Source organism: Temnothorax curvispinosus, unplaced genomic scaffold (genome assembly GCF_003070985.1).
Source record: "Temnothorax curvispinosus isolate PA1 unplaced genomic scaffold, ASM307098v1 QBEX01009076.1, whole genome shotgun sequence".
NCBI lineage: Eukaryota > Metazoa > Arthropoda > Insecta > Hymenoptera > Formicidae > Temnothorax > Temnothorax curvispinosus.
Window position 1 is genome coordinate 57,648 of NW_020218856.1, and position 19,824 is coordinate 77,471.

At 48.6% G+C, this 19,824-nt stretch overlaps 1 protein-coding gene across 2 annotated transcripts; it reads left to right on the top strand.

The window, feature by feature from the left end:
• The first annotated feature begins 2,456 nt into the window (after positions 1 to 2,456).
• Positions 2,457 to 19,456, top strand: LOC112458662. Of its 2 annotated transcripts, none has more exons than XM_025022409.1 (2): positions 2,457 to 2,660; positions 18,929 to 19,456. In XM_025022409.1, the coding sequence occupies exons 1-2, from the start codon at positions 2,526 to 2,528 to the stop codon at positions 19,370 to 19,372; spliced, it is 579 nt and encodes a 192-aa protein (XP_024878177.1). In that variant the 5' UTR covers positions 2,457 to 2,525; the 3' UTR covers positions 19,373 to 19,456. The 2 variants fall into 2 exon arrangements, 1 of the variants encoding a protein (XP_024878177.1); XR_003041229.1 differs by lacking the exon at positions 2,457 to 2,660 and adding an exon at positions 10,540 to 10,625.
• The last annotated feature ends 368 nt before the right edge of the window (positions 19,457 to 19,824 follow it).

The window sequence follows — 19,824 nt, forward strand, 5'->3', positions numbered from 1 at the left end:
ATCATACGATCAAAAAGTTGACCTTTCCAAAGATTAACCGACTTTAAAATGTATGTGTTTTTACTTTTAAAAATGCATATCATAGAACGTATTTTATATTAAAAATGAATGAAAGAACCGGTTGCAAATTTTCAAAAATGACCCAAAAAATTACCCAAAAAATATCCAATAGCATGATATAACAAAGTATGATATAATTATACTATAATAATTATAATACTGCATATTTAATTAAGAAATTCGCATCTGGAAACATTCGAGATTTTACGGATTTTGAAGAAAAAAAAGAACACAGGAGAAACATGAGGCGATTAACCACTTTTATACGCCAACACATAGAACCGAGCTTGCTAGATGGCGGTCGACCCTCAGCCGGAGGGTGAATTTTTTTCGGTACGGAGTGCATGTGCGGGGACGTCACCCTTAGCGCCCTAACCGCCGCGGCCGATCGGCTGTCGAACAGGTTTTCTCGATCGGGCTGGGAGAGGGTCGGTCTGAAAGCCGCAGGTGCAACGAGCGAAAAATTGAAGCCGTCCCCCGCCCCCCTGCCCCGGTCGGCGCGAGGGCACAGGACTCTATTTGGTGAGGTTTTCGCCCTTCGGAAGGGCGACTCGCGCGTGAGTCCTGAGACCGCGCGAGTTGCCGCGAGGGTGCGTGAAAAACAAGGACCGTAGGTAACCTCGGCATAGACGGCAAGAGGGAATGGACGGAACGGGAAAGACAGACGGAGGGCAGGGAAATGCCGTGGGACAATCGAATTCGCAACACGGTCGCCGGTTCTAAACGATCTGTCTTCCTCGTTTCTCTCGCTCTTATTATCGCTTCGCGCCAATCCTTGTTCCCTCACTTTCTCCATCCTTCCGCGGTTTTCTCTTCCAACTTGTCCCTGCGCCCTCCCCTCCTCAACACGGTCTGTCTCCCGTTCGCATTCTCGAAGGCAACGAGGGCATTACGTCCAATTATACAAGAAGCTTTCAGCAGATCAAATTCGGGACGGCGGAGTTTTGATCACGACCCAGAAGAGCGGCTTGGATCAATTAAAACGAGGCCCTCTTGTTGCCTCGTGTACCCCCCCGTAAATTCGTTTTCGCGGTATACGCTCGCGCGAGGAGTCCGCTTTCTTGCTTTACCCTTTTGATCGGGCTCACCGGACCATGAGGCGGTCCCTTCAACTTCGCTCAATTGCGGTCCGCGCTTGGAATTGACTGATTGGAAGTGACATTCGTCCCAGCTAAAAAGAATACAGTCGCAATCGCGATAAAAATTTATCTGCCGATAGATCCCATCGATCGCGAACTCGGTCGCGCGCGACGCAAGGATACCCGGTTCTTATTATTCGATCCATGCGTCGTTTGCGCGATATTACTTCCGCGCTATTGAAATTCTTATCGCGCGCGGCGCCATATATTCGCGCAGAATATTTCCGCGTCGTTCTTCGTGTACGACGCGCATAGGCGTTTATTCAGTCGGTGGGCATTAACGTGGACGGCGACAGCGACTACGAGGTCGTCACGAAAATTACCTATGCGGGGTGGAGGATTACTTATGCGGGGTGGGTACGGCGGGATACGGTGTAGGGATGCAGACGATGTGAAAGCTCAACTACCGTGGAAAAATAAATGTGCCGTCTGGCCCCGAGGGTGAGTTAGCCGTGCAGATCGCAGTTTCAGGGAAACTGCGCTTAAATTACGGACGAGCGGATTAATCGCGTTTGTCTTACGTGACCTGTCCGAGGCCTTGTGGCTGCCTTGCAAGACAAAATTAACTCATTCGCTATCACGAAGGCTCACCGGGACTGCGCCGTGGAAATAATTCTTGTTTGTATTTTACTGCTCGCGCACGACAGAGAGTACGCGACTGGACGACGTTATTTAAATGCTTTTACGACAGTTTTCAGATACTTTTGCAAAGCAAAGACACGTTTGTTTCGTTCTAAATAAGCAAGGTGCAAAAGGGGTAAAACAGAGAAGATTAAATTACTTATGAGGTCCATTCGGCACGAAATTCATCGGTCCCAGCGGACTCATCTTTTTTGTGAAGGGAGAAGGGGGTTACGGAAGCAGAATATGGCTCGTTTCTGCTCGTACTTCGCGGCCTTGCGTGGGAACGCGCACGGCGACGCGGCTGGCGCGAACGACGACCCATTGGCGTAAACTGCACCGTAAACTGCATCGCACTCGAGCCTTTACGAGCGATCGAGCAATTACAGGTCGACCGTGATGGCAGCTCCGGAGCAGGTCGTTTCGTCGGCGGCATAGCATTGCACGGCCGACCTTTGTCTACCAGCCTTGTTGTTCTTACGTATCCTCCCTCCCCCCCTTCATCCCGCGCTTCCCTCATGACTGCACGCAACTCAATCGCATCCACCCCCTCGACCTCCCCCTCTCTCCCTCTTTTTCTCTATATCTATCTGCTTTCCCCGCAGACCACCTCGTCGACCACACGCCGATAAACAATGAATACATGAATATGAAAATTTTCATGAGAATTTGCCGGTGTATGTACGCACCGCGCTGAAACCTCGAATGAACGCACTACGCAGTAGCGACACGACGGCGTTGTACTCGGCTGCATCATCGCGGCATCGCATCAATCTGAGCAAGCGGATCCTGTGCCGATCGGAAACTTGTAAATCTGCGATAGCACGACTGAAAGTTAAGGTAAGAATTTAAAGATGAGCGCAAAAATCATCTTTCATATCTATCTATCCCTGATTTTAAGCGTTGTTCAGATCTTTCTTACTATATCCACCCCTAATACGGTGTTGAATTAAACAAATGGCAGAATAATAGCGCAGTGATATAGATAAAAAAAATCATCTTTAAAAGTTTTACACAGATTTAAAATTAAAAATTACTATACGGAATTTACTTACGAATCGTACAAATCTCATATAAAATTACGCAAATAAAAATTCTGATAATCGATTTTAAAAAAACATTATTTCTGCATAAATCGCATTTTTTACGAATAAAAAATCTCTGTCTCTCTCTCTCTCTCTTTCTCTCTGTCTCTGTTTGGGTATATAATATCCCCGAAATGTTGAAAACTGATAATACCAAATGTATGCGTAACAAATATTTTACAGTTCTACATGGGCGCATTGCATTTGTAATTCAGGAGACGTATAAATCCAGTCAAGAACTATCAATTCCCTTCAAAACATCCAAAGTTACAAAAAGCAACGGGTCTTCGTCCAATTAGTACGACCAAAAGCAGATACTCGTTGCAGACGCGAATTCTCAAAAAAAAATTAAAAAAACAGATCTGCCATGCCTAGCCCGCGTATGAAAAGAATCGACATTAACGCCGATAGAAAACAAACCGCCGACGACTGCACTCGCGTCGCGAGGGGAAAAAAATGCAGTGCAGCGCAGCGCACCGCACCGCACAGAGGGAAAGAGCGCAAGAGAGAGAGACAGAGAGACCGAGATGAATATGCGGCTCGGCGAGCATCGGTGCGTTTATTCTTCCGCTGCAGGGCGGCACGTCGGAACATCGGAACGTGGCGGAAGCGAGCGGAACGGGCAGAGGCCTCCCGTAATAACAGATGTAAATTACGTGCGTACACGTACGCGCGCAGGTACATACCGAAGGGGGCCGTACGTGTGCCGTGCGTGTGCGTGACGGCGCAGAGAACCGACGAGTAGGTGAATGCACGCGGGGTTTCGTCGTCGACGTCGCCCTCATCGTCCTCCTCGTCGTCCTCCTCCTCGTCGTCGTCGACGTCGTCGTGGCAGCGACGACCACCCGCGTGCACGTGTGCAGCCCCCGCACACGCGTAGCCGCGGGTCCAGAATATTTGCAAGCCAAATTTTAATACCGGAATTAATTTGACCCGAGAAGGCCGACGAGTTTGAGGTAGTTAGGTACACACCTTCCCGGGGATGTACGGCGTCCAGGCAGCTTCGCGGGGGGGACGAGGGGGGGCCAAGGGAGCCCGAGCGAGCGAGCCATCGCCTCCTCCTACATCGGAGGGACGACCTCGCGTCCTCCGTGGTCCTCGTTCTCGTCGCATTATGTAAAAAGTGTAAGCTAATTTATCGACGTCGCGCGTAGAAAGGACGGGGGATGGCGCGGCCTCTCGCGAAATTTTCCTCCGGCCGCGGTACTTTGGCTTTACATCGTGAATTATTATGGCCGCCGAGTTCGACCCTTTTCTCCCTTTCCCGAGGATCCCGCCGTTACCCCGGTGTGCAGTGACGCGCAACTTTCAACGATCGCGGACTCCGTTCCTTCCGCGACACGACATCAGGCAGAAATATTCGATAATAACGCGGCGCGTTGATGACCCGCGATATTTTCAGCTGAATTTACATTCCGGCGAAGTGTGTCCAAAAATGATTGATCTAATCTCAACTGATTTTCAAACGTGCCACAAAGAGAATGAACAGAATTAACGGAAGGACAAACTTGTGCTGAAGGTTGCGCGTCACTGCATCATCTCGCGGCTCGGTTCTCTCTCCGCTTCGCCCTCTATATGTCTTTCTCATCTCGCTCCACTCTGTCTACTCTATACCGTTTTCTTTCTCCGCTGCTCAACCCCCGCTCACCCCCTCGCGTTCATCTACGTTCGCCCGATACAAATGGCCAAAGTAAACTTCGCCATTACGAAGTACCTGGCGCGGAAGTCACTCCGCTATGGAGCCACCCACCATTTTGGCGTTGCCGCCACCATCCACGGGAGAGAAACTCCCCTTGGACTTTCACGGAGAGAAAGGGCGCCCCCCGCCCCTACTCCCGTAACCGAACGCACCAGCCGGCCCAGAAGGGCACCCGGAACTTACTTCGCCGAACCAACTCGCGCGCTCGCTATTAATATTTACGCAAATAACGTGAGCCAAATGAAATTTAACAACGGGCAAACCGATTATTCACGCGCGCGCGCGCCGTCCATACATATATAGAGCACGGGTTACAAAAACTAATGAGTATTAGATTAATTAAATACGTAGAGAATTTCGAAATAAATTTACCCATAGCAAGAACTCGCTTCATCGCACGAATATATGAACGATTTATACTGGGCGAGGATAAACCGAGTTCTTCAAAGCCGAATAAGTTGGCCTGGCTCTTTCAGTGGCTTAGGAACTCTGCTCCAGACAATAAGATCTTCCTCAGGTCTCAACAAAAGGACATTCAAATACGTTAAACCGGATTTTCGACCACGCGGAGAACATTTCACAGATTGTAAGCCAATAAGACGAATTGGATTAGAGTTAACGAGAAGAGAAAAAAAAAGACTCGCAAGCGGAAGTCAATGTTCTTATCGAGTGAGAATTTATATCCGGCAGATTTAAAGGGCGCGATATCGAACCGCTTCATACCTGGCGGGTAATTAAATTTCGTAATCGCCGGCTTGGGGTCCGAGAGGGAAGAAAATACCGTTCGACGATTCTAATTAAAATTATTTAGAGGCGGTACGGGGCGATAATTAATTAAGAGTAAGGATACGCCGGTAATTAAAATCCCGCGAAGAAGAGGCCGATCGCACCCCCCTTCCTCTCCCCAACACGCCCGACATACACGAGGGCCTATAGGGATGATGGAGTTCGTGGTGAAAGGCGCTCCAGGAAAGAGGACGAAAGAGGAGATGAGAGTTGCGATTGTTGACGGGAGGTTATTTTTGCGATCCAGGAAATTCGCAGGAGACCGCCGCCACCGCCCCGACACAGAGCATCTCGTGTCGCGCGCTACATCTCCTAGGAGCATTAATTCAATATCTAATTAACTCGATCCTCTCTCGCAGAGGAGTCTCGAGATCTCGCCTATTCTCGCGGGCGCGCTGCTTCAATTTTACGAGCTGTCGCGAAAGGCAAGCAGCAGCGACGGCGCCGCGGCGATACCTGGCGAGACCGTCGTAAATAGCCTTCGCTTGGGAATCGTCGAATTATTTCAGCGAAAAACAGCGGAGGTCGGCGGAAGTTTGCGCGATAAATAATTGAGCGATATCCAGCTGAGGAGTGATGGTCGACACCGACGCGACGCCGCGCGAAACTTTCATTACGCTCGACCCGCGAGACCCCGGGACGGTCGACATCTTGTGATTGCCGACAAATAAAAGAATCGCGTGGAAACTCGCGAGGGAGGTATCGTGCAATAAACCACGTACAATTTTCCATTCGACTTTTAAGAGAACAAAAATGCTTCCCTTCCCTCTCTCTCTCTCTTTCTCTCTGTCTTTCTCTGCCTCTCTCCTTCCCTCTCAGCCAGATTGGACGAACTACTTTACGAGCTGGACTACTACTTTACGCCGTACATATTCTCCGGAGCGACGAGGGAAAATCGCCCTCCCTGTGCCGTGTTCCCTTCGGGTTCGACCCTTCGTACCCTCCCTGCCATTCGATAAACTTTGTCGATTACACTTTTCCGTCGAGCGGCCGGCCGACGTGAGCGGCAGCCGCGCTCGTGTAAGTTAATGAATCTCACGTCGGGGACGCAAGGTAGGGGGATATCCGGCTGACCCGAGGAAACTTGCGTCCAGAATTACGCACGAACGAAAAAGAGGACGAAGGTTCGTGCTTGAGGGGAATAATCTAGTAATAGCTTCCGATAGTCTTTTGCGCCAGCAAAAATCTGCCACGTAGCGATCCGCGACCGATAAGCGTTAAAACACGATCTTAATTAATTAGACCAATATTACACACGAGAACCATTATTATTAGATCTCTTAGGAAGCAAAGCTGAAAGAGATAAAAACGAATTTTTTTCAAAGCACAGTGGTGTAAAAAATTGATGTGCAGAAGTCTTCTTGAAAGAGCATCATTATGCACACATATGAAGCACCAGTAAGAACATATAAAAACGCCAATTATTACAATATTATTACAACAAAAATGATTTTTTTGTAAGTTTGTATCTTTATCGTTTTCAATAAATTAATAATCCAGTAATAAATAATGATATTCGTAAACATACACAAAAAAGATTATTCCTCGGTGGAACTTTCAAAGAGAGATGCAGTCTCATCGGAACGATCAAATAAATAATTAATCTCATTAAAATATAATTGCGCTAAATAAACACACTGAAAGAAACAGCTACTTTAAGTGCGGGGGGAAAAATATCGGGGCGAAAAAGAGAGTGTTCGATGTTCGATAAGTTTCACGCTCGCGTTACAACATCCTCAGATACAAATACCCCGTGTTTATAGAATGGAATTTCATTTACTGAACGAAAGGGAAATAAAAACAATCCGCCCTCGTACATCAGTTCGAAGCTGCTTGCGATCACGCGCGCGCGCGCGCGAGCGCGCTCGCGCGTCCGCCCGCCCCAGCACTCTTTGATTTTCACTCTCGGCATCCTTGACCCAGAGACCACGTTCGATTCCAGCGTCGGCTTCAATTTTTTTCGCGCGGTTCTTTTTATTCCTCCCGATACCTCACCTTTCTCTTTCTCCGCGACGCTCCTTCATCGCCGCCTCCTCCTTCACCGTCCGCCTCCTTCCCCTAACGACCCTGGTGGCTCCGTCCTCTCTTTCGCGCCGTCCGCAAGAGAAAGGGAGAGAGACAGCCGTCCTTTCTCTTTTCCTCACGCCGCGTGCGCGTCTATTCGCGCTCTATCCTTTCGCGTCGTCGCCATTTTGCGTCCTTCATCGATCCTGCGCCCACGCACTCCCCTGCTTTTCCCGCCACTTTTCTCTCTCCCGACGACGAGCCGGCAGCGTGCACCTCGTGCTCTCTCGCCGCTGTACCCACCCTTCATTTTCTTTATCAGCAAAATATCGCCGATTTCCGAATCGTCACTGCTCTCATACCGAACGACTCGCCCAAGTCGCTACCGTTCGCGAACTGATTCGTCTTTGCAGCCTTTCGTCCGCGCGATCTCGCACCCGGTTCGAACCGATTTGCATAGAGCTACGGAGGACCGGATTGAAGCGCGCTACTGAAGCGAGAGGGAGAGCAGAGATGAATGTACACGAGGCATAGCGCCTTTTATGGTAGAGAGCGATCTCCATTGTCAGACCCCCAGCAGCGCTGCACAGCTCAGCCCCCTCCAAGTAACCCCAGCGAGCTGCAACGAAGTCCTGCAGAATTCTGCAGAACCTTGCAGATCTTTTGTCTCGCCGGAATTGACGGAAGCCCATTAATAGTACAATTATGAGATGTTTAGCTGCGTTTTACAATTGCAAACGATATCATTTTGTTCTAAAAACGTTTCTACCGCAATTTGAAATAAATACGATGCTGGATTTGTGCGATTAATGCGGTTCGGTACGAAAATTTTATGAAGTCGAGAGATGAAAGCGGGCAATGTTAATATTTCTAGTAATCTTAATACTACTTCCAACAATATGTAATATATTTCTAAGGATATAAAGCTTGCGCTTTACAGAAAAATTAATGTAGAGAACAATTTTACGCGCATAATCTCACGTTCGTTCACCGAGTGTTATCATCAACTTAATTTCAGCAAGTAATCCTAGCAACACGCTAAAAAAAACTAGAAAAAGATATTCCACAGCTCTTGATTGCAAATTATGCAACGCACATTTCGTGATAACTTCATCTCAACGCCAGTAGACTCTTACTTCATACGTATGATTGTTCTTTATACCCGCGAATGTAATATAACAGCAATAAACCAGCAGAGTTATGTGACGCGAGCAATTTTCCTCTTTTATAACGTCCAAGGACAAAAAATGGCCTTCTTGGTGGCGCGCGTACGCAGCCAAAAGTAGCCTCGGCGTATATCTCTCTAGGGTTAATAACTCTAATCGTTATAATATACCGTTGAAGAGCGCTAAAACGGGTGGCTGTGACAGAAAACGTCTTTATGCGTGTAACTGTCTTCCTGCAGCGAATAAACGCGATCAGCTGAAGTGCGCTGGATGCAAAACATGTCCTACCTCTTCTCTCTTCCTCTCACCCCCGAGGTGATACATCTTTGCAACGGAAGCAAAAACTCGCGCGAAACGAGGGACAAAAATATACCGCTGCAAGGAGCCGCGATTGTAATTCATATTAAGCATCGCAAATGAATTCAAAAATCGTGCCCCCGTAGGTCCCCCCCCCCTGTCCAGCCCTCTACGTAGCTCTCGCAAAGAGCCGCGCGAGTGCCGCGCGGCGAGCGCGGCGTGACATTTATTAAGTTGTTACGCGGGCAAAAAGCTATTTACCTTGTTGCGAAGTAAATTTCCAACTGGAAAGTTCCCCGAGAACTGTCACGCATCCCTGTGTTTTCGCATTCGAAACGTGCAAGCCGGTTATCAAGTTCCGCTTAGCGGCGTCTCGCGACATGTCTGTAACAGTTTTCCGCGAGCGATTTCCGAGACTATCTCCCCATCTCTCTTTCTCCAACCGCCCGAAAGTTTCGTTTGACGTCAGTCTTTTCAGAAGTTAAATCGCAGCCCGACCAAACGCTTGACGAACGTTTTGAGGTCGGCGCGCTGAAATAGCAAGCGCGCAACTTCCTCCGTGCGTTTCCCCCTGCCAAAGGTCGCGGCAAGTAACACCTCTACACATACATCTCACTGAATTTATAATCATTTATAATTACACGTTTCGTAACAATATCTCCCGACATTAGCTACCGGCGATAAGCTGGATTCAGCACGATTCTCGTCCGACGAAGGCCCGCTGTCTGATTTAATGCTGGAGTATTCAACCCGACGTTCCGCGATCAAACAATCAGTTTAGAGCCTCACTTCAAAGCTTTGTTCATCCTCGGCAGACAGATGTGCCGAGTTGTATAGAGAAATCGTTGGAGGAGGAGTTTCATTGGCGAAAATCCCACGATTTCGTATGCAGAAACTCTTGCGCAGCCTCCTTCCATCATTCTTTCCATGAATCTTCCAGCAAGCGACGTGTGTCTTGGCTATAACTCCGTTGTGGTTATCAAACGCGGATAAAGTCTCACGGCAATAACATCAGCTTCCTTACGATCGGAGCCGCAGCTCTATCGTGAGAATATTTCCCTAATGAATAAAGCTAAGTCTTTTAGCGGCGCATCAATACTACGTAGACGCGAACTGCAAATTCATTTTTGCTGGAGAGAGCTGCTCGAAGACCCCCAGCGAAGAACCGGTTGCTTGGGACCCACAGACGACCGTCGGGCGACTGGAGGGAAGCTATTCTTGAGGTAAATCGATCTGGGACTTGTTTGACGAGGGGTCACCGGAAAGGCTAGCAGGTTGCTCCAAAACACGAGTCGAGGTCCCGACCCAAAATTCTCACCTTTGACCTTACACAGGTATCCAATTTACGAACTTCAAACGGAAATTTATTCGGACTGGTGCAAAGCGTTTCTCCGCGCAAATTTCGTCCCGGCAAAATGTCGCTTGAAATTGAAACGCTCTTACGAGTGTTCGTTTTAAGATCATAAAAAATTTTTATCGTCAAAATCAAGAGCAATTTCACTGTACGTCTCGTAATGGTGATAAAGGTATCTTGCTGTTTACCCACTTCTTAACGAGACACTCGTTATCGCGAGCTAAAATTAGGTTTCTAATCATCATGTACAAAAAATCCGAATGCCCTGATTAAAGAAAGATACAGTGAACGATCGAGTCATACGAGCTTCTCGTCTGGATCGTAGTCGGTTAAATCGGATCATTGAAGGCGGCTCACCTCGGCGCCAACCCCGAGCCCGATCCGCGCCGCGATATAGGCCTATTATGTAATCGGGTGTGTATCAAACTGTGTATCAATATGTCCAGCGTACATATACACGCGGGGGCCGTCTATGCGCGGACGGCCGACGACGTATCGCACAATGCGCGAATGTGTGCCGGCAGCGCGCGACGCGGCGTGCGGCGTGCGGCGTGTGCCCCGGCGTTGCGTTGCGTAGCGTGCGGCACGGAACACGTGTCGATACGGCCACATAATGGGAACATAACCGCTATATAGGTGTCCGGGAGTATTTAGGTGTCATGGTGTCACAGGTTAATTGCACATGATTGGTTATTGTCCGTCTGCCGGCCGCATCCAGCCACGTCATTTACTTTCGTTTTCGACCGATTCTACGGCCATTGCGCAAGTCGCTAACACGCTCTCGCATAACACGCATATCGTCTCTCTCCCGCTCTCTCTCTCTCGCTCTCCCTCATCGCTTTCTCTCTCTCTCTCTCTCTCTCTCTCTCTCTCTCTCTCTCTCTCTCTCTCATTCTCTCTCGCACTTTTTCTCCGTTCTCTTCACGGCCATGCGCGACATCCACTCGTCTCGTGCCGTTCGTTTTGGAATCGATGCCGCAGCTGACATCGGGGGGGAAAAAAAAATCGGACGGCACACGACGGGACGGGAAACTGTGTCCACGCAGGGGCGAGCGACGGCACGGTCTGACCGATTTATTGCGGCGACCGCTGGCGGACGCCTCTGCACACCGCGTTTTCTTTTCTTCGCTTTTCGCCGGCCCGCCCACTCCCGGCCACGCTCTCCGACCGTAATCCGCGACCTTCGTCGTGACGGATGTGCGCCACGTGGGATTCAATCGGGAGATCACCCTGACGTATCGAAACCCGTCTGCAGGATTAAAGCTGAAAGCTGAGTCCTACATAACACCCCAGCGTGGGTGTATAATCCACAATGCTCGTGTTTAAAAATAATTATAAGAAATAAATCTAAGTTCTTGTATTTTTAGAAATAATTGTTTCTAATTAAGAGTCTTTAATTAAGAACTGTTAGTAAGGCACAAGGGTAATTTGTACGATGAAAAATATGTTAAAATCAACCGGGAAAACAACACTACAATTTCACTCGTCGATATTTTCGTCGACCGGAAAGAATAGTTTCTATCCCTGCCAGGGGAATGCAGACAGTTATCAGATAAAGGATATTTCGAAATATTTTTAGCTCAAAGAGATCAAACTCTATTTCGATTAATAAAATCCATTGTAGTCCGCATCGCGGATTAATCGTAAGCGCAATTAAACGTCAAATAGATCAATCACGACACAAGAGGAGCAGCCACATTCGGTGGCACATTCGCTTGAAACTAATCATATCAGCACATTGCTATTAAAGCCGGGATTAACATCGTCATCTTATCGATCCATCCGCTATCGATTCTGTACACTTCGCGGCGGACTGGGCTCTCTGAGAACTGACCAGGGGGATACGTCCAATAATCGATGATAATGCGATGACGCGCGAGAGAGGTTTGACCTTGACACTGGATCAATTAACGCGCATTGACCCCCTTCGCTCGGACCTCGCCCCCGAACCCACCCCTCCCCCTCTCCTCCTCCCCCCTTCTCACCCCGAGTCCCGTTGGTCCAATGCTACTGTGCATACGCGTGCCACGTTAACAGCCGCATACGTGCAACCAAACTGCATACTGGGTGGATCGTACCGGTAGGTATGCAATTTCACGACCGTTCGACACGAGACTTCCACGTGCTCTAATTCCTCCTGACACGATGACCCATGAGATATCGCCGGATCGTCGTAGGGAATGTCGTAGGGAACGTCGTGTACATAAGAAATACGCCTCGACGACCCGCGTCGGAAGAGAACGAAATTCAAGAGACAGCTATGAATTTTGTTCTGGTTGAAAACTTCCTCACAATTTCGTACCGCGCACCGATATCTCTCTCTCTCCACGTAGTAGAGAATTGACCGCTTTTAATTCTCTCTTTCACTTTTCCTCGATTTTCACTTGAGAAACGAAGCGCAGTCGAGAACGCGTATCGAATTCGCGGAAGAAATGAGATCTACATCTTCCCGCATCGCGCAAAGAGACGATGTTTCACCGGGCGAGAGCAGGCGACGCTTTGTTCATCGGTCGATTCGATCCACCGGCGATCCAAATTCCACGTCGACGGCGGTCTATCTTCATTAATGGGTCAGCATTAACGTCACCCGGTATACGTGCGTGACCGTGAACGCACATTCTACGGAACGTTGCGGAACACTATCGCTGTCAATGACCGATATTACGCACAGCCGTACGTTCCGTCGGCTCCTGCGAATCCCCTATGGTAACGCGGCTTGGCCCATTTCGAGAACCGTGCACCTGTGAAATTGGCACCGCGCTAAACGCCCGTGCTTTATTGCTCCTCTTGCTGCCCGCCCGCATTGTCTCAGAATTACGCTGCAGATCGCCAGAAATGCGCCCAAAACGTTGATGGAACTTTATTTACGAGCGCCCCTGATCGAGATATGATAATTAAATCTAAACGAATGTCTGTTTAACTCTCTGACAGACTTCCGTAAAGCGCGTATAATTTCTGTTTATAAGAGAAACACAGATCCTTTTTGCTTCAAATAACTTGACACGTTGAATTAATAAATTATGCGTTCTATTATACAAATATGAACTTTAAAATGTTTCTGTGTTGTAATTTATATCATTTTTAACACTCGGATGATATTTGAATTGCATTCCTACAAGTGTATGAAGAAAAATCTTATTAACAATTAAATTAAATTATTTTTGCATTTATCAGTAACAAAATATTTTATAAACTTCCGATTAACATGTATGATATAATTTCTCTTGTGTATGGCTCGTATAATATATTACGAGTAAACTCAGATATGGCGTCTTTTACAGCTTTTACGAGAATAGCCAGTGGTGATAAATCGTCATTAAACCACATTTGAGACTGCGGCAGTGACAAATAGCGAGGAAGGATGGCGGATGGAGATAACCGGAGGGGAAGGAAGAAACATTGAAGAACGCGCGGGTGATCGAGGAACCACCGGCTTTCTCATTCACCTCGAACAACGCTCCCGATATCGGTGTCAATCCAATCAATGGTTTATTAATCGTCGTGCGAACTATGGAGACACAGAGAATAAAGAGAGAGGGTGGGGAGGGTGGGGAGGGAAGAGCAAGCAGGAATACGCACGGGAGAAAGATACAGGAGCGAGAAGCTGGAAGAGAAGAGGACGGGGAGGGGGACGGTATCACGAAGAATCGGTGAAAATGGAGGGTGCGAGAGAAAAGGAGAGAAAAGCGAGATGCAGAGAAAGATAGAGAAAGAGAGAAGTGGAGAGAGCGTTCGTCCGTTTGTTTGGACGGAGGACCTTAAACACGTGGTCCCGTTGTATACACACGGATCGTACGGATCGAGGCCCGAGAAAATAAAAAAAAAGCCTGCCCATTGGAGGAATGGAGAGAGGCGGGTGAGTGCGCCGGCTCGCGGGAAAAGAATGACGCACCGAGTGAAACGAGAGACCGAGACGAAGGGAGATAGCGGTGGGCCGGGGAGGAGAAGGCACCCTTTCGCGCATGCTGTATTGTTTCTGTGTCCGGTCCAGGCGGGAGAGAGAGAAAGAGAGAGAGAGAGAGAGAGAGACAGCGCGGGGGGTGTCGATGAACGGCGGGTGCGAGCGAGACAACCGCTATCGGTTATTGGAAATCTGTATTTTTGTAGGCCATACCTCTCTTCCGCGTTAACCCCGTGCTTCTGTGCTGAGTGAATCGCAACCAATGGGTCACCCCGATCGTCTCGATCGAGCGACACGCGGGAGAGACGATGCCGCCGGCCACGGCTCACGTCGCACGCGGGACACTTTCAATCTGTGTCGTCATCGTGGGGCTCTCTCTTTTTCGCGATGGCGGTCCTGGCCGATGGCCGCGGCATCGCCACCGCGCCGGCGATTCCAATCTAACTTACAATGGCCGCGTATTAAGGGTTCCATTTGCGAGCCCCCGCGCGGATGGCGGGTCGCGACTCTATCGCAAAATTACACCGCGTTTCCGCCGTACCGCTGCCAACCTCGTACGTTACACAACCAATCGTTCACTCCCACACCGGGAATGCTGCACTCGTCGCGGACTCGTTCGCGCGATTGCTTTTTTCCATCACCGCTCGTAGAATTCGTAGATTCGCTTCTTTATTCGTTGTCTTCTCCGTCTTATCTTCGCTCGCTTGATCACACGCGTTAAATTATATATAAAATAAAGTTTATCGAGTATTCACGGATGCGGATGATAAGCGCAGAGCGGCTATTTAAATTTTCCAATATTTCGCCTGTTGTACTTAATAAGAACTTTATTTTTGTTCACCATTATTTCGTGATTTTCGTTCACCTCTGTGCTCATTACTGCAGTGACATTTTCCACATGAGGATATTCATAAAGCTGCTTACACGGTGTAATGAAAAAATTTTACAATAATGCATTTCCTTGTGTCCTTCTTAATCCTTTTAATATTTTAACAACCACGCGTGCAAAATATACACGTGCAAACCAAAGTACAGTTCAAAGCTAACTACGCATCCCATGGTTGACCTTTTCGCCACGGAAAGCAGAGCGAAAGACGCGCGTTCCGGTGGTATCGGAATCTGCGCGACGTCCAGCGTCCACAAATGAACGGAATAACGACAAACCAACGTAAAAAAAGAAAAAAAGAAATTTCCTCAGGTATAAAAAAGTGCACGGGGCAATTATCGTAAACCAGATATCTCCGTCAGTCGATCTCCCTTTTCGCGCCGATTAGCCGGCTGAAATTTCAAGCGTGAATTCTCTCGTTTGCAAATTTCCCTAAAAATCGCCACCACTTTGACCGTGTGCCTGGAAGGTACACGTAGGTACACGGCAGCGCCAGGCGACGTTATTGCGCGCTCGCCCTTTCCCGCGGTAACAGCGTTGCATCGCCGACCGAACGACACGTTGCTCAAAGAGGTCCAATTTTGCATGGCGTTAATCGCATTATCTCGTCCCGCCCGATCGAAAACTCAAACGGCCGGGCTATCTCATCGTCGCCTCGTCGCCTCTTCGCTTCATTAAGAGATACACCTCCCCGGGATTCCGGACGGCGCGGCGCGGCGCGGACGCGGCGGGTCGCACGCTCCTCCAGAGGCGCCGGTTCGCGCGTCCTCCGGCCGCGCGTTCTCCAGCAGGCGCCGCTAATGGCGTTCTTATTAGCCGCGACATTATCCCGTCGGTCGAGGCTAATAGGAATCGAATTATGTCGATGGCACGATAATGGAAATTAATCGTAATCAAATAATCGATCGTTTATGCCGTTCCAAGTGGCGCGTGAGCCACTTGCATAGTCATCACTTCGCGAGATAAGTCTATGTACATCGCTAATTCCACTTGTGTCGTTCTCTACATCGTGATAATGACGCGACAAACAATCACGAAGAGTTCGTAAGTCGCAACAGAATTATGCCGCGACCTTGAAGAGACGAACGAACAAAATAAACTTCATCGCACACGTAGAATCGTTTTCGAACTGGAAAGGGCCAATGAACACGCGGGATCATCTGTACTTTTTACGACCGACTTAACTGTCGAATGAGATTTTTTTTGTCGATTACGGTCAAACGTTTCGCGTTTTCGCAACGGATCAGATTGACGCGACCAGCGATACGAACGATTTTCCTAAATCAGGTTAACGAGACGAATTCGCCGGATCGATGAACTTTTTCTCGCCGCGGTAACTACGTCAGGAAGTATGGCAGATCAAATGGATAATTGCTAATTAGTACCCTCGGGCTCCGATTCGGGGAAACGCGATAATTAGGCACCAACGAGCACGCGTCTACATGGTTTTGCAATCATTAGTTATGTACTTACCATGAACTATAAGAACAATTGATATAAAGAAAAATTCGTTGCGCTGTACGTAATTGGATGCATAATTTTCGACGCATTTACAAACGCATTTTGCGCATAATACATAATTCATAAGATAGAAGTCATGCATGATCCTCCATAAACCGGCTAAGCAGTTAAGTGTGCAAATTTTACTTAATTACGAAAACGTGGTTTATCATACTTTCGTTAAATAGCGCGATTAGCGACGAAGGTAATTGCGCCCGAGTTATTTATAATCGTAAGGTCCGCGAGAGGCAATAAGGCGATCTCGCGCAGGAAATATCACTGCCGATGTTAACCTCCGCAATCGGAGTGCCCGTTAATTCCCCATCTTAATTAGCGCGTAACGCGCTTATCGCGACATTTTTAAAGTAGCTATATCGAAAGGCCGAGCGAGTTTTACTTTTTTGTTCCTTTTTTTTTACCTAGTCACTTTCGTTCGCGCGGAGCGTGCCGCCGCGATAAATGGTACTCGATAAATTTACGACGAATTTACCGATAAAAATAAAGCGCAAAAAAAGAAGAGAGAGGTGCGCGCGTGCGCGCGCGCGCGAGCTCTATATCTTTCTCTTTTTCTCTCTCACGTGAAAAAATACGCTCGGTAAATCCGCGCGTTGTGAAACCGGGCAACGCGGCGTGGCGCGGCGGAGTGTTCGGCGAACGATCGACGACCATTCAAAAGCCGCCGTCTGAAAAGTTTTTCCACCCGCGGCTCCGGTAAACACCACCACGGTTTTTCTTCAACTTTTCAAACACCCCCCGCCCCGCCATCGCCGCGCCATCCGCCTGCGCGCATCGTCCCGGCGCCTCTTTTTTCTTTTCCCGGCTCGTCCTCTTCCTCACGCTAGCTGGCACACATAACGAACGCGCATCGGGCAATCCCGCGGAATTTATACGGTCGTTACTCGCAACGCTTCCACTATTTTCAACTACGTTGCCGGTAGTTGGAATACTCTCTACGCGCCGAATAACTTGTTTGACTCGTCGCAAAACAGGCGCGGTAATAAAGAGACGTCCCCGATCTAATTGCCGTCGCGACTCGTCTCGCGAAACGAGCGGGGGGAGGGCTATCGGGAGAGATCGTTTCGGGATTGACTGAATGTGCCCCCTTTTGTGTGCGGCGCGTATATCAAAAATTGTTCGCCGCGCCGCGCCGCACACAATCCCGACGACCGGTTTGTAGGCAACGCGATATTATGAACCATGTCGCGAAAGCGCTGGTCGAATGGTCGTCAGACACGACGCGACAGATTTATAAAAGCGTACGTCGTCATAGATTTCTAGAAAATGGTCGTAAACGTTTAAGAACATGTCGCAATTTTTGCTGAAATTAATCAGTTCTTTTACACGAGCCATTACCTTCGCGTTCTCCGACTGGACGTCGCAATTTCGCGCCGTGCCCCGTCGCGAAGGCGGCCGTGAGGAAACCCTGTTAATGTCGAAAATTGTTTCATCACGGGAATAAAGTAAAGGGCGATGCGCGCGAAGGACAACGGCGCGCGGCGCGTCGTCCTCGACTTTGCGCGCGCGGCGGGGCCCGGGGTCTGAAAAGCGTTACCTCGCAAATCACGTTGTTTCCTAGCTCTCTCGCGTCCTCTATACAAAACGTCCCCCCGTACATCAGACCTTAAATATTTCCGTACGTACGCTCTCTCCTCCATAAAACGCCGGCACGGAGAAAAAGGATAATCACACGCGCGTATTTAGCGCTCGCTCGAGTCCTTCGTTCGTGCACGTACTGCGGTGCGGCGCGGCGCGGAGCGGAGCGGCGCGGCGCGTTCTCCGAGAGCTATTTTTCGAAATGCGAAGCGGGGAAAAAAATTACGCCCGGCGAACGAACGAGGTCCGTGTTGGCGCGTTTCCTCTTTTTCGAGCACACGGCTCGGCTCGTAACGGCGAAGAACCGAGAGGCACGGGTTAAGGGGAAAGGAGCCAGAGGAGAGAAGAATCGTGGTATGTGCGTGTACGTGCTCCTCTCTATGCGCGCTCCGCTCCGCTTCTATAAGCACCGTGCACACCGTCGTGAATTTGGAATGTTTACCGCGCACACCGAGCAAATATTAATAAAATGTAATATCCCGCAAATGAGCTCGCCGCGCACACGCCGCCGCCGCGCGCCGCTCCGTGCTCCAATAGAGCCTTAGACGCATCTTTGATTACGCGACGGCTCTGTCGCGGATAATTCTTTTTCTTTCTTGTTAAACAACTCGCGACACCACGAATGCTGTATCGCGGAGTTCTAAGCAACGCGTATTTCTTTCCTCTCTGGTTGAAACATTATTTAAAAAAAACTGGTTGACGATGATAACGATTCGCTTCGTCCGATCAGTTTTTCCTCGCTCTCGTATCTCAATCTTAAGTCTTTCATTTCACTGGGAATATTTTCCCTGAGAGCCGGAGCTATACTTGATCTGAAATTATTTTTATTTCTTGCAGGACGTCCGTGTGTGCACGTCCTCCGTATATATGTGGGGAACAGGTGGGAACGTGTGCGCCTTTTGGCCCCCCCACGAAGCGGAGACGAGCTCGTTCCCTCGGACGTGTCCCATTGGCTATTCCCCGCGGAACAGTATCTGGGTCCCACGAAACTTGGGACCGACGGCATTCTTCGCAGTCGAGAAGATTCCCGGTGACCGACAGCGAGTCCCCCCTCCCTCGTCGGACATTCTCCGCAGTTCGCCGATTGTCGGGGAGTCCGTAACAAGCTGCTTTCCCGATCGCGTCAACTGTGTGAATCAATCGGCGCGAAAGTGTGAACGTTTCTTATATATTAAATTGTGCTCATGTGTGATTTCTCATCGATATATTATCGCCGACGAAGAAAAGCAAGAAGAAATCGAGGTCACGTGGAAAGTGCATAAAAAAACTATATATTTATGATATGTCATTGAACCAAAAGGAGTAAAACAATGTAATTAGAATCTCTCCGAGTTAAATTAAAATTCACACACTGGCGCACATAAATATTACCGGCAAGGAAAACTTCATCTGAATAATAAATTAAAATAAGATATAGTATATATATAGTCGACAGAATTGATGAAGAGAAATAATAACACGGATATTGAATTTTATTAAATTTTCAGCAAATTTCAGTTTCTCTCTCTCTCTCTCTCTCTCTCTCTACAGCACTGAAAATATTTTTATCTGACCGTGAAATATTGTTGTGACCTCTGTATCGCGGCTATTTTGTAATTGACGTATCGTATCTCTGTAGATTTACTCAGATTTCAAGAAATTGATCCGCGACCTTCACCGGCAAAGCACTGATAACGCCTGTACAAGCGTTGAAACGTCCCACTGCGCCCGCGTTCTACGGAAAAAAATATTTT

What these genes read in the sequence shown, in the direction of transcription:
- LOC112458662 (XM_025022409.1), top strand. Translation starts at nt 2,526, where the DNA reads ATGAACGCACTACGCAGTAGCGACACGACGGCGTTGTACTCGGCTGCA. An exon ending in TAGCACGACTGAAAGTTAAG is followed by an intron (nt 2,661 to 18,928) that starts GTAAGAATTTAA and finishes TATTTCTTGCAG; the next exon opens with GACGTCCGTGTGTGCACGTC.